This window comes from Ursus arctos, unplaced genomic scaffold (assembly GCF_023065955.2).
Source record: "Ursus arctos isolate Adak ecotype North America unplaced genomic scaffold, UrsArc2.0 scaffold_2, whole genome shotgun sequence".
NCBI classification, from domain to species: domain Eukaryota; kingdom Metazoa; phylum Chordata; class Mammalia; order Carnivora; family Ursidae; genus Ursus; species Ursus arctos.
In genome coordinates, this window is record NW_026622874.1 from 8,043,706 (window position 1) to 8,059,140 (window position 15,435).

A 15,435-nucleotide genomic window follows, 5' to 3' on the forward strand; every position below is an offset into this window, starting at 1 on the left:
TAACCTCGATTTCTGATCAGCGTCAGACTCCTCTTCCCAGCTGCCTGCCTGATACCCCACTCTCCATGTGCCCGGGCCAGACCCGCTTCCCCTTTCTGCCCCTCTGCTCTTTCTCCTATTTCCGCGCTCTCCATGGTATCACCCCCGCTCCTCGTCCAGACAGAGTGTTCTTGGTCTCTCCCCTCCCCTCGCCCTTCACCCCCTTCTCGGGGAGTCACTTAGTGCTTCGGGCTGCATCTGCAGCCCCACACTGCAAGTGGGCTTCTCTTGCTTCTTCCCCGCATTCCTGCCTTATTGTCTCCTCTGTTGCCTGATGCCTGCCGTCAAATCACACTGAGCTCTGCTCTGCTCTGTTCCTTTCTACTCTTAGAATTATCTTTCCAACACACACATCTTCTCAGTAAAACCTTTCCTGGCTTCCTGTGGGCTAAGGAATATTCTGCAGATTCCTCATGACTCAGCTATTAAGATTCTGACTTAGCATCCTCCTACCTTGATACCTTGTTACCTGTGAGGAGTGCTACCTCAGACCTCAGGTCTGACCTCTGCTGGTCTGACCTCTACCCTGCCTCGGTGGAGAGAAGTCAGACTCGGGAAGGAGATGTGCTGGGCCCTGCATTCTGCCATTCCTAAAACTGTCTCTGGATAATGCCAGAGCAACAGAAGACTCTAGCGCATATGCTGCCCTTCCCTGCCGTGCATCCCCCCATCCCCCCTATCCCCCCCATCCCGCCCCCCCAATGCCACACCGCTGTTTGGAGACCTGCGCTGCATATTCTCTCCCAGACTCCCCGCTGCCGGGCGACCCCCCTCTCTGAGCATGCCATGCATGCGTGTGCCTCTGCTGTCACTCACACCCTCTGTTCCTGCAGAACTTCATCAACCTGGACCTGCTTATGAATACTGTCCTCCTCCAAGGCCTTCCCTAAATGCGGCCTCCTCCATGAATCCATGCTGTCTTCCTTTGTCTCACTGTGACGCTCTGTTTATACCCATCGCCATGAGACACAAGATTTGTCCAGTGGGTTTCTCAATAGACCATGAGCTGCCTGAGGACAAAGTGTGTACTTTTGCTCCTTGCGTCTTTCACATAATAGACCATTAGTAAATGTTAGCTTTGTGTATATATTGCCGTCCAAACGTGTACTACTCCAACCACTCACACGACTTACATAAGCACCGTTGTCCACCATCCCCGGTGTCTTGTTCATTGCTCACCCTGTGTCTCCTTCTTACCAGATCTGAATACCATGGCCGAGACAGCCCAGGTCCTCGTCATTGGAGCCACCAACCGACCGGACGCCTTAGACCCTGCTTTGAGACGTGCAGGAAGGTTCGACAGAGAGATATGCCTCGGGATCCCAGACGAAGCCTCCAGGGAAAGGTACGCTCTTGTAAGATGAAGTTTGTGCATCACTATGTCACGAGGGGTGAGAAGTACCACGTAGCCTTTTCTTTCTCTCTTCGTTTTTGTGCCAGTAACGTTGATTTGGAATCCGTGGCTGGTGTCACTTAGTCAACTAATCGGCTGAGGGACAGCATGGGGAGCTGTGGAGCGGAGCCGTGCTCGCTGGCCCACGTGGAGGTTACTTTGAGCACCACACTTTCACCTATTGGACTAACCTGCTTGAGACCACAGGTTTCGTGACAAAAGGCAGCCAGAGAGCTGAAAGCTGTGTGTGTTCGTTGTAGGACCAGCCTGTCCTAGTAGATGGGGTTGAGTGTCCATAGAGCAAAGAAAGCTGCACCAGTATCTCAGTAAGCAAAGACTGCACGGGAGGCACCGATGAAGCCGGGGAGTGGAAATCTAGCGGCGAGGTCCTCTGTACTACCGGAGTTATGGTGGCTTTTGGCTCAGGGTTAGTGACACTGATGTTGGCATCTGTGGCCCCCAGCAGCTTTCAGGAAGAGTGGTGTGTAGTGAGAGGAGACAGTCATGGGATAGCAAGGGAGCTGGGGAGGGCAGGACGCTCAGGGGAGGCAGGGCAGAGAAATGCTCATAAGGCACATGGGTGGGAGCGTGGGGAGAACACGTCATCCTTCCTCCTTCCTGGCAGGCAAGTCCTTCAGCTTTGGATTGTCGGCCAGTTTCTTCTTCAGCTTCCGTAGCCACACACGTGGTCTTCTGCAGGCACCCAGCCATTCAGGTGCGCCCATTCCTGTTAACCCGCGGTACAGGGATATATAACATTCTAGTGGTTCATATTTATTCAGCAGACACGTTGAGCATGCGGCGTGTGCACATACCACTGTGGAGGGCGATATGAGGAACGCAGAGAAGTAGGAGCCCTTGCTTTCAGGACGTGTACAATGCAGTAAGAGTTCTCAAAGTCAGGCCTGTGTTTTTCCTCAAGCCTTTGTTTCGTCCAGGGCCCAGCCTACGTAGAGACATAGACACGGTGGGGCGCGTTCGCTGCTGGATAAAATCATCTGCTCATCTGCCCAGTGTCCCTCATCGACAGAGTCCTTAGGGGCTTTTGTTGATGGCCGTATTTTGAAAAATCTGAAGCTTACAGGAAAGTTGAAAGAATAGTATGAGTAGTGTCTGTACACCCGTCAGCTGGATTTACCCCTCGGTAGCGCTGTCCACACTTACCTTCAGCCCCTAGAGAAAACAGATGGATATTTGTGTGTGTGCCTTTTTATTTGCCAAGCCATTTGAAGGATGGTCAAAGATAATGATGACACTTTAGCCATAAGTCCTTCTCCAATGGGACTGTCACTCCGTGTCACACCATTTCACACCATCCCAGGAAATGTAATACCGACACAATAACAATATCTCGACATACAGTCCGTTCTGAATTTCCAGTTGCCTCCCAGGATGTCCCTGTTTAGTTGTTTGTGTAGTTTTGTGTTTCATCTAGAATCCACTCTGGCATCGAACCCAGCTGAGTCCATGTGACCCTGTAACCTTAGCCTGCCTCCTCGGGGAGGAAGTGCTTTCATGACATTGGCGTTTTCCAGGTGCCACGAAACTTGAACATTCCCGACCGTTTCCTCCTGATGACACTCAGGTTAGACGCTTTGGGCAAGAATACTGCCTGGGTGGTGAGATGTCCTCAGCATCATGTTGGGAGGCTCATAGTGTCACTTTGTGTCATCATTGGTCGTGTTAAGTCCGGTCACTCCTTTAGGAAGTTTGTCAGCATTTCCTTCTCTAAAGTTGCCTTTTTCTTCTCCATTTAATGAATGGAATCCAGACATTTCTGGTATCTACAGTTACTGTGGCTGCCTTTGTCAGTTTGTCCAAACTCCATTGTGGACTCAGAGTCAGAGCTGTGGCGGTGTTTCATGCAGGCCAGGCGCTCCGGCTTAGTCCCGGGTGGCCTGCGCAGAACTTGTGTCAGAGACCGAAGAGGGTGTGAAGTGTCTGCTGTGCTTAAGGCCAGCTGGGGAGAGTGGGGTTCAAAGCCTGAAAGAGGATAGCTCTTGAATAGAGTTATGAATGAGAGTCTTTAAGGAAGTATATTTAAAAATATTTTTATTCTGGTAAAAAATACATAAAATTTATCATCTTAACTATTTTTAGCAGTACAGTTTAGTAATATTAACTTTATTAACTTTGCAGCAAATTTCTAGAACTTTTCATCTTGCAATTTCATCTTGCAATATTAACATTTAGTACCCGTTACACAGTTATTACTCCTCTGAAGAAAGAGTATTTCTTTTTTTTCTAAGATTTAAAATTCATTATTATTTAAAGATTTATTAATTGATTGATTGATTGATTGATTGGAGAGAGAGAGACAGAGACCATGACCCTGAGATCATGACCTGAGCCGAAATCAAGAGTCAGACGCTCAACTGAATGAGCCACCCAGGCACCCCTAGGATTTTATTATTTTTAAGCAATCGCTCCACCGATCGTGGGGCTCGAACTCACAACTCTGAGATCAAGAGTCAGGCGCTCCACCAACTGAGCCAGCCAGGCACCCCAAGAAAGACTATTTCTGATTGAGTCTTTGGCAAAGGCAGAATGCAGTTTTCTTATTTTTATACTTGGGTCTAGCTCTGAGTACAAAAGCAAAATAGTTATATGTTATTGTATGCAGGTGCTAATGCCTTAAATTCTAAGATGGGGAAAATATATAAATAGAATTGAGGTGTGTTAGTGTTTGTATCAGTAGTTCTTAGAAGGTCATTCATTAATTGAGGAAATATTTAAGCACCTTTTGTGTACTAAGGAGGGAGGCAGAGTGGTTGGCATTTCAGTCACAGGTGCGGGTGATTAGATCTATGAGTACCAAAAGGAAAAAACAGGGTCTTAGGGAGGATGTATCAGGCAAAGCGTACCTGGTCTGGGGGTTCTTAAAGGCTTCTCCGAGGAAGCTGAGACTTTAAGAATAATAATAACAGATCACGTGACGAGAGTATTCCAGGTAGGACTACCACATGCGAAGGCCCTGAGGTGACTGAGCTCAGTCCAGGAACCTAGAAGAAGAACACAATGGCTGTAGAAGAGGTAAGGTGTGAAAAGGCTGGCAAGGAATGTAGAAGGCACTTCACATACCCGTGGTAAAGATTTTGGACTTCTCTGTGAGTGGTGGGAAGAAATTAGAGCAGTTAAATTAAGTAGGACAGTGATGGAAACAGATTTTTTATTTTGAAAGGATCACTATAGCTATAGTGTGAAGAATGAATGAAAAGAGCAAGAATAGGTTCTGGTGGCCCAGGAAGGGGCCTGTTGTAATGCCCAGATGAGATGGTGGTGGGCTCAAGGAGGTGGGAGTATAGGTGGAGATAACTGGAGTGTGGATACTGTGCAGCTGGAGGGGGGGTGCCTGGTGGGGGGAGTGTGGATAGGGCACAGCTGGGGGAGGTGCTTGGTGGGGGGAGCATGGATAGGGCACAGCTGTGGGGGGGTGCCTGGTGGGGGGAACGTGGATAGGGCACAGCTGTAATAATCAGAGACATTTAGCAAGTAGAGCCAGTGTGTTACATTTCTTGGCAGAAGGAATGCGTGGAAGGTGGGGGCTATGATTGAGCAGGAGGGAATATTCCCGGGTTTCTGATTTAAGCATCTGTGCTGCTGGTTTTCTCTGAGGGGATAGGAAATACTGGAGATAAGCAGGTGTTAGAAGAGGATTTGGGGAGAGATGGAGCAGATCGGGGCAATTGAGCTAGACTTGCTTGCAGGCTGTTCAAGTAGAGATGTCAGCTTGGCAACTGGATGAGTCGGGAGCTCTGAGGAAGTAAAAATTGGGGAATCATGAGCATATTGAAGACAGCTGAAGTTCTGAGAGTTGAGCAGATTGGCCGATGGCAAGGGACAGAGGATGGAGGTCCTGGGGCAGACTGAGGGGACAGAGGGAGCCTCTGAAGTGCTGGAGAAATGAGAATGTAATGGGAGCCAGGGGAAGTGAATGCTCCCGCAGGAGAGACTAATGGAGCTCAGGAGGGCAGGGCTGGAGCACTGTCGCTGGAATCTAGTGCCTAGAGGTCCCAGTGACCTGGGCCGAAAGCCATGTGGTGAATAGGCTGATGGGGCAGCAACCCGGTTGAGTGAGTGGAAAGAGAAGGAATAACCAAGCGGAGTTCCACGATTCCCCAAAGGGAGGTTTGGCCACAAAGGGGGAGAGGGAGGGAGTGGCCGTGAGAGGGGGATGTTAGGGTGTCAGGGGAGACAGGATATGAGAAACCGGAGTACCTTGCAATGTTGTGGGAAGGAGCGAGTGGGAGGAATGGGGAATGGGAGCCCCGGGGAGGTGCTGGCTGGGGCGTGAGGGCTCTTCTGATGGAGAGGCGGGGGGGGGGGGGGGGGGCGGGGCAGGGGAGGAGATGCAGGCCACGGGACTTGTCGCTGTGGTGCTTGGAAAATGGCATTTTCTCCGTGAGTCAAGCAGTGAGATCATCTGATGAAAGTCAGGCATGTGATCAGTGAGAGGCTGAAGGAGGATGAAAGTCTGAAATTATATTCTTGGATGATTGGAGATGAGCCCGCTGGGGTAATGGGATTTTCAGGCAGTGTTTAGGATTGGGGTATAGAATGGCACCAGTAGGCCTGGTGTTGGGGTTTCATTCCCTGAGTCGTGCTCAACAGTCTAGGTTCAGGCAAGGAGGGAGCGAGATTTACAGTTTAAGAAAGAAAATAGAGGCCCTGGGGTCTAAGTTGTAGAAAGAAGAGCACCTGCTGAGGAGGGTGAACTCGGGTATCCGTTGAGGTCCAGGGCACATTCGCAGGAGACGGTGGACCGAGCGTGGGGTGCTCGAGCATGTGATCTCAGAGGTAGAGCCAGCTCTGGCACGAGTCCCTGTGCCTTTCCCTGGATAGCTGACGTTCCCTAGCTTTCGTTTGTTTACCTGTAATAAAGGAATAATGGTAACAGAGCCTCATTTTGTCTGTAAGGCGGTAATGGTACTGTGACTTTGGAAGGCTTGTAAGGACTGCAGTAACGTACCTAGCACGACCTCTGACACGGAGGACTTCTAAGGTAGCTGTTGACATTTTCCTGGACTTTAAAGCGTTTTGTTATGGAAAATCCCAGTGTACACGAAGCAGTCTGGTATAATTGTTCAGTTTCTGCTGCTGTAGAACAAGGTGCTGCAAAATGTAGTGGTTTTAAACAACAGCCCTTTTATTGTCTCTCCCAAGTCCCGCGGGTGAAGAATTTAGGTTCTGTCTCAGGGTATCGTGTGGTTGCAGAGACTGTAGCTGGAGCTCCAGGCCTCAGGGCTGGGCTTATCTGTGCACCCTCCTGTCTGATCTGCCTCTGCTGCCTGTCCGTGTGTCTGTCCCTCCTCCCGTTTGGGTTTCTCAGAGCCAGGAGGCCTCAGGGTGGTAGGATTCCTGCGGGGCAGTCCTGTACCGCAGCCTCTGTTCCATGGCTGTGCACGATTGACCAGCCTCAGAGCTCAGCCCAGATGCGAGGAGAGGGGCCAGAGGAGAGGGGCCAGAGACCCCACCTCCCAGTGAGACGAGGCTCAAGAATGGACAGATGTGCTTTGAAACTCTCACAGTAGTGAGCCCCACGTCTCGTCACCCAGTTTCAAACAATTAGGATCATTCTATCCCCCACTTTTTTTTCCCTGGAGTGTTTTAAAAGCAAAATCCAGGCACTGTGTCATTCTAACTGTAAATACTCCAGTGGCTAATGATAAAGACCTTTTATTTAATATCCATGCAGTGCTATTATATGCAGCTCACCAATAATTCTTTAATGTGTCCAATATCCAAACCATAGATACATAAATACAGGTTTGTAGTGTATAATTGTATTATCAATTTTGAGTATAACTGTATTTAGCATTTTCATTTCTTCTCTTTGTAAATATTGTCCCCTGCTGACCCAAGTCTTGTATCAGGATCATATAACCTTTCTTCACCATTTTAACTGTTTGGGAATTCATACTTGCCATATTTTTTTCTTTTGCTAGTTCTCTTGCAACTTTTTCACATTTTCTGTTTCCTCCAAGCGTCTGTGTGTGTGTGCGTGTGTTTTGGTCTGTCCTGTGCCTTATATCGCAGGGAGAGACAGTGAGAAATATCATGGGTAAGTCGGAGCAACAGTCCCTGCTGTGTTAGGAGTCCTGACGATTGACTGATTAATATCATTTCCTGTGGGCACTTTCCTCGAATGTCAGACCGTGGCCAGCCGTTGTAAGAGTGAGGCCGATGGGATGTCTGCAGTGTGAGCAGTTTTGTTGAAGCCTGAGTGTCACTGTAAAGCAGTCAGACGACCAGCTCACATTTCAGCTCGACAACTCCACATGTCCATTTCCATAGATGCTTTTTGTTCAGGTTTTTCAGAAACAGACATTGAGGCAGCACCACGGGCCGCAGGTCTAGCTGCTGTAGCTGCTGGTCTCCTGACATGGGCAGGGGAAAGAGTGAGGAATCGCACACCCCATTTCCTTGGTGGAGGGACCCTGCGGTCGTCCGTACACCCCGACCTCCCCTCTCCTGCTTCGGGCTCGGCAGAGAGCACGCTCCAGGGATCCTGCTGACTGAGGGAGTGCAGGGGATGTGGGGTCTTAGCGCTTCTCACGCAGGCTGTCCGGAACTTGCTGTTTTTGGCTCTCTGCTGTGGCCCCCGTTTCTGCCGCCCAGCACTTGGATGCCTCCAGTTCCCTCTCTCTGGGGTTTGCCAGACAAATCTCCTTCCTTCTCATTAGTGCACCTCCCTGAGAAAGGTTAGTCTGATTTTGTCCTCTCTCCTGGGTCATTTATCATCCACTTTGTTTCTTCATAAATGGCGGTTCAGGAGTATGGGCAGTCAAGCATCACTTGGCCTGTGCTGATTATAAATAAATGACTGAATAAAGAAATAAGAGGCAAGTCTCTAGTGCAGAAGGATTCCAGATGATTTACGTGGATGCACTGCCTTGAAGGAGTGGAGTCTAACTGCCTACTCCTTGAATGCGAGCTGGGCATAGTGACTTATTTCCAAAGCGTACAGTGTGGCAGGGAGAGGGACTAACCTCACAGCGGAGACCCTGCCAAACACGGCATCGAGCCTGGTGGTGAGGGGTGCGAACAACATTCCACCTCTGCGCTCTTCTTCCCGGAAACATGTTAACTTAGTCTAATCACCACAAAAATATCAGACTAATTCCCTTGAGAAGTCCTCTACAAAATTCTGGTCCAGTAATCCTCAGAATTGCCCTTAGTAGTAGGAGTGGGGTGTGAGGTATATGGAACTCTGTACTGTCTTTGCAGTAATTCTGTAAATCTAAAACTTCCAAATAAATGATGTATTTTTAAAATTTCTTAGGGAGTAAGACGTGTGAACATCAGAGCCCCCCCCCCCCCCCAAACACCTGTCCCTTCGGTGTCCCAGCAGCATAAATACCTCTCTCTATGTGGAGCCGTACTGGAGCCCGTAGCCAAAGACCAATGTTGACGAACTTTGAAAGCCCTTGTACAGATAAAGACTGATCCTCTTGTTGCCCATTCCTGTGGCTCCCTTCCAGAATGAGCTGGGGTCAGGGTGGCGAGAGTCCGGACAGCCTCTTGGTTCCATGGCTATGGATTTCATACTTCTGCTCCTCGTTCTTTTTCCGGGTGGGGGAAGTGTTGCTGCAGCAGTCACTCTGCCATCTTGAAACCAGAAATCTCTTCCTGGGTATTTTTTCCTCCTTTGGAGTTTCCAGAGTATGGTGACTGGAAATATCTACATTTTTACAGAAATAGAAGTTGAAACTGAGAAAAGGATGATACTCATTTTATGTTAGCTATTTCTTCTAACATTCTGAGTATCAGTATTTTTGTGAAATGGTTTTACAGTGGATTCTGTTTTTGCTTTCTGTTGTGTAGAGTGTCTGAGTGAGTGATTTTTCGTTGGTCAGTGCTGTTTATCTGCTTCTATTCTCTTCACTTACATGATCTCGAGTGACTTTTCTGGAACTTATTCTCTGTCAGGTTGACATTTGGAAATATTCCTCTGCCCTACAACTTTGGAAACTCCAGACTGTATTTCCATGTCCAAGTTCATCTATAATATCCCAGTATGTGAATTGTAATAACACACTTGGGCACTCACCGTGGCTCTGCTTACCGTGGCTCAGCCACTGTTCTGAGGGTTTAGCACATGTCCATGCCGACACCACTGTGAGTGAGTGCTACTATAATTCATAGCTAACAAGTGACAAAACCCAAGTGTGCAGGGCAGTAACAGGCCCAGGCTGGGGAGCAGCAGAGCCGGCCCCAGAGCTCCCAGGCTGATTGTCTGTACGGCTTGTAAGTTTCTTCACAAGGTCTGACCGTGAACTGTCTGAGGTTCTCCTTTGATGGTAATTACCTGGAGGCCCACGTTTCCCTGGCCCTACCTGGTGTGTCTTCAGGTGAGTGGGCTTTCTCACACGTGCAGTACGGTGAAGTTGGAGAAGTGATTGTCCTAACCTGAAACTGGGTGTTTAGGCGTATAATCAACCTAGCTTTTTGTGATGAGTAGAATTAATGGTTTACTTGGGTTCAGTGGCTTTTATTTCTGGCATATGTCCGTTTAATCTACTCTCAAAGTGGAATCTACCGCAAATAAACAGTAACTTGTTTTGACTGGTGGGGCAGGAATCAACTTTTTTGCCCTTGTCTTTCCTACAGAATACTTCGAACTTTGTGCAGAAAACTAAGACTTCCGGAAAGTTTCCCTTTTCGTCACTTAGCACACCTGACGCCAGGCTTCGTTGGTGCAGACCTGATGGCGCTGTGCCGCGAGGCAGCCATGGGTGCGGTCAGCAGGGTCCTGATGACGCTGCAGGAACAGCTGCCCATGGATCCTGAGACAGCAGGTTTGCCCTCTGGACGAGGCCGGGAAGACCGGACAGGAGCGAAGCCCACCCCCGAAACACCAGCGCTTTCTGTGCAGGTACCTTCACCTGTCCTAACATCAGGCACGCAGCAGGTGTCCGTGGAGTTGAAGTGTACGATTTTCAGTTTTATTGGCGTTTTATCCACGGAATGATAATCAGTTATACCCAGAGTGTCTGTGGTTTCCAGAGTACAAGTTGTTCTACTTTTTTAGTTGATCCTGAGTAAGTTCCTTTTACAACATGGATTATGAAATTGTGGAGCAGGGATTGGCAAACCGTGGGCTGCTTGCCCGCTTCCTGTTCTTGGACACTGAAGTTACACAGGGACACAGCCATGTTCCCGTGTTTACACATCACCTCCCTGCTGTCATGCTTCACAGCACAGTTCACATGGGAGTCCCTGCGGTGTCACCACATGGCCCACAAAGCCTACAGTGTTTACCCTGCCGGCCTGGCCAGAGAAAGTTCTCCAGCTGCTGTGAGAGCACTGGGCACTTGGTTCTGTTTCCTGGTTACTGTCTAGTCACGTGGACCGATACAGTCTGCTGTGAGCTCACTGCCCATGGCTCTGGAGGACAGTCCATGCTACAGCCGTGAGCTTTGTGAGTCGTGAAGACTCCGCACAACATTTGTGTAGTACTTGATGGTTTGCACAAGGGCTTTACACGGCTTCATGATCAGAGGAGCTAAGCGTAAGAGACTGTGGCCTGCCCGGGCTACGCGGCCTCTGCTCTTCAGAGCGGGCATTCTGGTTTGTGCTTTCAAATGTCTTTTCCCTCCTTACTCATTTGGAACCACGATACTTGTTAAAATTCACAATAAGCATAGTCCTTATATAATGCTGCATGTAAGTTAGGATTTTATGAATTAAATTGCAAGTTACTTTTTACCCATCCTTTTCTATTCTTTACAAAGCAAGAAATCTGCCTTAGAAGCTCAAGGTTCAGTGTAGCACCAGGACGCCAGCCTGCTTGCTGTGGACAAACCCCAGGGAGTGTGCTGTGAAAGACACTCCCACTAGCATAACTTTGGTTTAATTTCATTAAAATTCAGCTGCTGTTTGATTCTTTATAAATGAAACATGGGAATCCGTGGTTGTGTAAATGAACACGATCAGCTGCTGATCTCGGCCCCGGCCAGCCTTGGCATCGCGTACGGAAGCTGTCCTCCTGCCTTCCGTTCCCGTCAATGGACCTGCCCCTGGCCGAGTCCGATGAGCCCTGCAGAGCCAAGTAGACGACTCTGTCGATGGGGAAAATTGTTAAAACACACGAAAGCTCATTATAGCTCAAAGAAATATTGCAGTAACAGTTTTTAAAGGTATGAAATAACCTTTCAGTAGAGTTCATGTTTCTTCATCTTCCCTCTCAATCGCTCCCTGTTAGGACGAGTTGCAGCGGCTGCTGGAGCTGCTGAGAAGCCAAGACCCGCTCTCCGAGGAGCAGCTGCAGGGGCTGTGCATCGAGTGGGATGATTTCATTGCTGCCCTGGCCTCAGTCCAGCCCTCTGCCAAAAGGGAAGGCTTTGTCACTGTCCCCAACGTGACTTGGGCCGATATTGGCGCCCTGGAAGATATCCGGGAGGAGCTCACCATGGCAATCCTGGTAAGTGTGTTTGTCGCTGGGCACCCGGCCTGTGCACAAGGCTGCGTGTCCAAGTGGGCTTGGCCGTAGCTTTCTTCTTTGGGTCCTGTTGGATTCTAATTAAGCCCTCAGCAGCGGTTTCTCATTCTTCTGAGATCCCTTTCAGACTTATTTTCATGGTTGTGCTTGAATTCTTGGCAGTGAATGTTAAAAAAAAAAAAAAATGTAGGTTTTAACCAAGAGCCAACTGTTTTGAGAAATATTTTCTCAACTTGCTCACACTCCTGCAGTCACAGCCATTTAGTGCCCATGAAACTTTAATTTTCATTCACCCTTACTTTTCCACTTTCCTGAGCATTCTGTGGTTCATTAACGAAGGATGACCCACTTCGAGGTGTGGGGCTGCTGAAGCGAAGAGCAGGAGTACAGCTTGTGTCTGTGGCCCCTGACCATGCAGGGCACTCCTGCTTCTGAGCCTCACGGGACGGCCGCACCTGAAAGGTTTATAACCTGGGAATTAAGGTAGCTTAAAAAAAAAAAAATCTTGATTTTAAGATGCTGAAGCATTGTATCCTTATGTTTAAAACGTTTTCAGAACTTATGTTTAAGGAGCGCCTGGGCGGCTCAGTCGTTAAGTGTCTGTCTTTGGCTCAGGGCGTGATCCCGGAGTTTTGGGATGGAGCCCCACATCAGGCTCCTCCGCAGGGAGCCTGCTTCTTCCTCTCCCACTCCCCCTGCTTGTGTTCCCTCTCTCGCTGGCTGTCTATCTCTGTCAAATAAATAAATAAAATATTAAAAAAAAAAAAAAGAAGAACTTATGTTTAAGTGCGAATTCCTTAAGAGCAGGGATTCCCGTATTTATCACTTGTGCCCCACGCTGTGTCGGCAGCATGTGCTGAGACCATTCAGGCACAGTATAGAATGGACATTTGTAACGGACCGATGTGGGCGTTGTTCTTCACAGGCACCAGTGCGCAACCCTGATCAGTTCAGAGCTCTTGGATTGGTGACTCCTGCTGGGGTCCTTCTGGCTGGCCCCCCTGGCTGTGGGAAAACACTGCTGGCAAAGGTATGGTGTGAGCACAGCTGCCCATGTTTTCTTTCTTGCTATGGGGGAGGAGAATAGGAATTTCACCTCCATGTTAATGTGGGCAGGTTTTACATAAGCTTTATTACAGTCTCATTCTAGCAAGACTGACCGTTTCTTCAGGAAGGTTTCCCACTTTTATTTTAATTACAAAAGGTACATCATTTGATATTTGCCAAAGAAAAAGATTTTTACATCAGCCATCACCCCACTGATTTTAACACAGCGATTACCGTGTGTTCTGTTATTCTGGCTTTTTAGCGAGCACTGTTGCGTAGTTGTGGTTTATAGCTGACCTTGTTTCCTGCTTCCGTGTAGTTGTCCTTTATAACTTAAGTATTTTCCTCTACGTTCGTTACAGTTGTTATTTTAAAGAACTGTTTTATTGCAGTAGAAAATGTAGAGAAGCAAAAGGGGGACGCACCAGCTATAATCCTCTCACCACGGCTAACCACTGCTTCATTCTGTAGTCAGTCCTTCCAGATGTTCTCTGTACACACATGTCCCAGTGGTATGTGTGCATAACTTTTCACGTGTTTTGACAAATATAAGGTCTTTAATGATGCTTTCCCCACAAAGAAGTATGTCTTAAACATGTCAACGTATATACACTTCTGTATTTTTGCATCAGTGTAGTGTTCTGTAATAAAGATATTCTGTAACTTACAGAAATGATCCCCCATTGAAACAACACTCGTTGAATAGTCCTGTACTTACGTTTTTTGTACCTCAACTGATCATTTTATTAGAATGCATTCCTAAACAATTTTTCGGTAAAAGGAATGCATGTTTTTAAAACTGTTGACCCATTACCACTTGAGCAAAGTGACCAATTACCAGATTACATCTGATCCATCACTGAAGTACCTTCTAGACGGTTTGTGCAGATTCGACCCCGTCAGCATGATTACTGTCCCCCACACCCCGAGTTAGAGCCAGTAATGCTGATTTTAATCTTTGACGGTACGGGAGGCAAAAGTGATATCTGACACTTTTTAATTGACATTTTAAAAATTACCGTGGGCTTGTAAAACTATGTATTTATTGGCTATTCTTCTTAATGAAACTGTTCATATGCTTTGCCTGTTTTTCCATTGTCGTATGTGTGGTTTTATAATCCTTCTTCTTATATTAAAATCTGTTATATTTGTAAATGTGTTTATCAGTTTGACACTTTAGACTATTCATATTTCTGACACATTGCTCTTTTGTGGGGTTTTTTTTTCATATTTATGTGGGCAAATTTCTCGGTCTGTGATTTTTTTTTCCTTTGGAGTCATACATACTAGACTCCTCTTCCTTATCTATAAGTTAAGTTGGCTGTCATTTTTAATGTCCGTGTAATGTTTCATGTATAATTTACTTAGCCGTCATCAGCTTTTTAAAGTATTTGAATTACTTGTAAATAAGAAATGAAAATTAATAGCATTTTTAGTAAGTGCTCAGTAAGTATCAGCTAGCCACAGTATATATCAAGTACCCACGTATCAGATTATACACACGTGAAGTTTTCCAAACTTACTGATACGCCTACATTTCCTTGCTCCGTGGTTCTGGGGCTCTTCCAGGGCCTGGCTGTGTGGGAGATGGGAACCGTGGAGGGGGCAGAGGGCACCACGGAGGGGGCAGAGGTTTTCTGGACAGCAGTTCTAGAAGGACACAGCCAGAAAGAAGGTCCCTGCCTGTGAATGTGTAAATTCAGCAGGCGGATGCAGGTGGCTGGCCTGGGTTCCTTGTCACGTTTGTTTGTTTTTAATTAGTTTCATCTGCCTTAGAGTAGCCTTTCCGCGGCAGAAAGGAGACAGCTTGGGTTATTTGAAATCCACAGAGCAGATTTTCCTCTTCTCCCTGCTCCTGCCTCCCACGACTGCCAATGATTTGGTACTTGTCTGTGCGCCCATGTTCTGGCACCTGCCCGTGCGGAGTGGGGAATCTTACCGAGGACGCCGTGGGTGGCCTTCACGCTCACTGGGTCCATGAGCCCAGGCGGTATTTGTGCAACTGTGTACTTTTTTCAGAGAGGGTTCACCACTTTCTGCAGATGCTCCAGGAGGTACCTGCCTGAAAATCTCGAAATGGTGGAAAATGTCCTTGAATAGCAGAAGCAAATGTTACTGTAGGGAAGTTGTGGAACCACTTATGGGTCAGAACCTGGCACCCTAGACTGGGCCATAAAATGAAGACTTGGGCTAATCTTGGTTGTGTTGTTCACTCACGGTCACAATAAGATAATAACATTTTTCTGAACACTGACACATAGAAAGTATTGAGGAGCAGAAGGTCAAGGCATGTGATTGCCGGAGCCAGCACCCCGCGCGTTGGTGACTGATGAGGAAACTGCAGAGAGAGGAGTAAGATCAGTGAGTTTCTGGAACTCTGGCCTGACGCAGACAGCTCCTGACGCTGTGCCGGAGGCTCAGGCTGACACCCGTGAAGAAAAGTAAATTGTGTTCACTTATTAAATTGCACTTCCCCTAGGAGACAAGATTTCCAGCAACTTCAGGAACTCTTGGG

The 15,435-nt window shown here is 47.7% G+C and overlaps 1 protein-coding gene across 3 annotated transcripts in view; it reads left to right on the forward strand.

Moving 5' to 3' along the window:
- Positions 1-15,435, forward strand: part of NVL (nuclear VCP like) — a 90,150-nt gene that overhangs the window by 21,550 nt on the left and 53,165 nt on the right. For all 3 annotated transcript variants that reach the window (XM_026509489.4, XM_057315573.1, XM_044387961.3), the window contains 4 exons: positions 1,240-1,384; positions 10,043-10,307; positions 11,637-11,855; positions 12,799-12,903. In XM_026509489.4, coding sequence (XP_026365274.1) covers positions 1,240-1,384; positions 10,043-10,307; positions 11,637-11,855; positions 12,799-12,903 — 734 coding nt within the window. The remainder of the gene's footprint in view (positions 1-1,239; positions 1,385-10,042; positions 10,308-11,636; positions 11,856-12,798; positions 12,904-15,435) is intronic.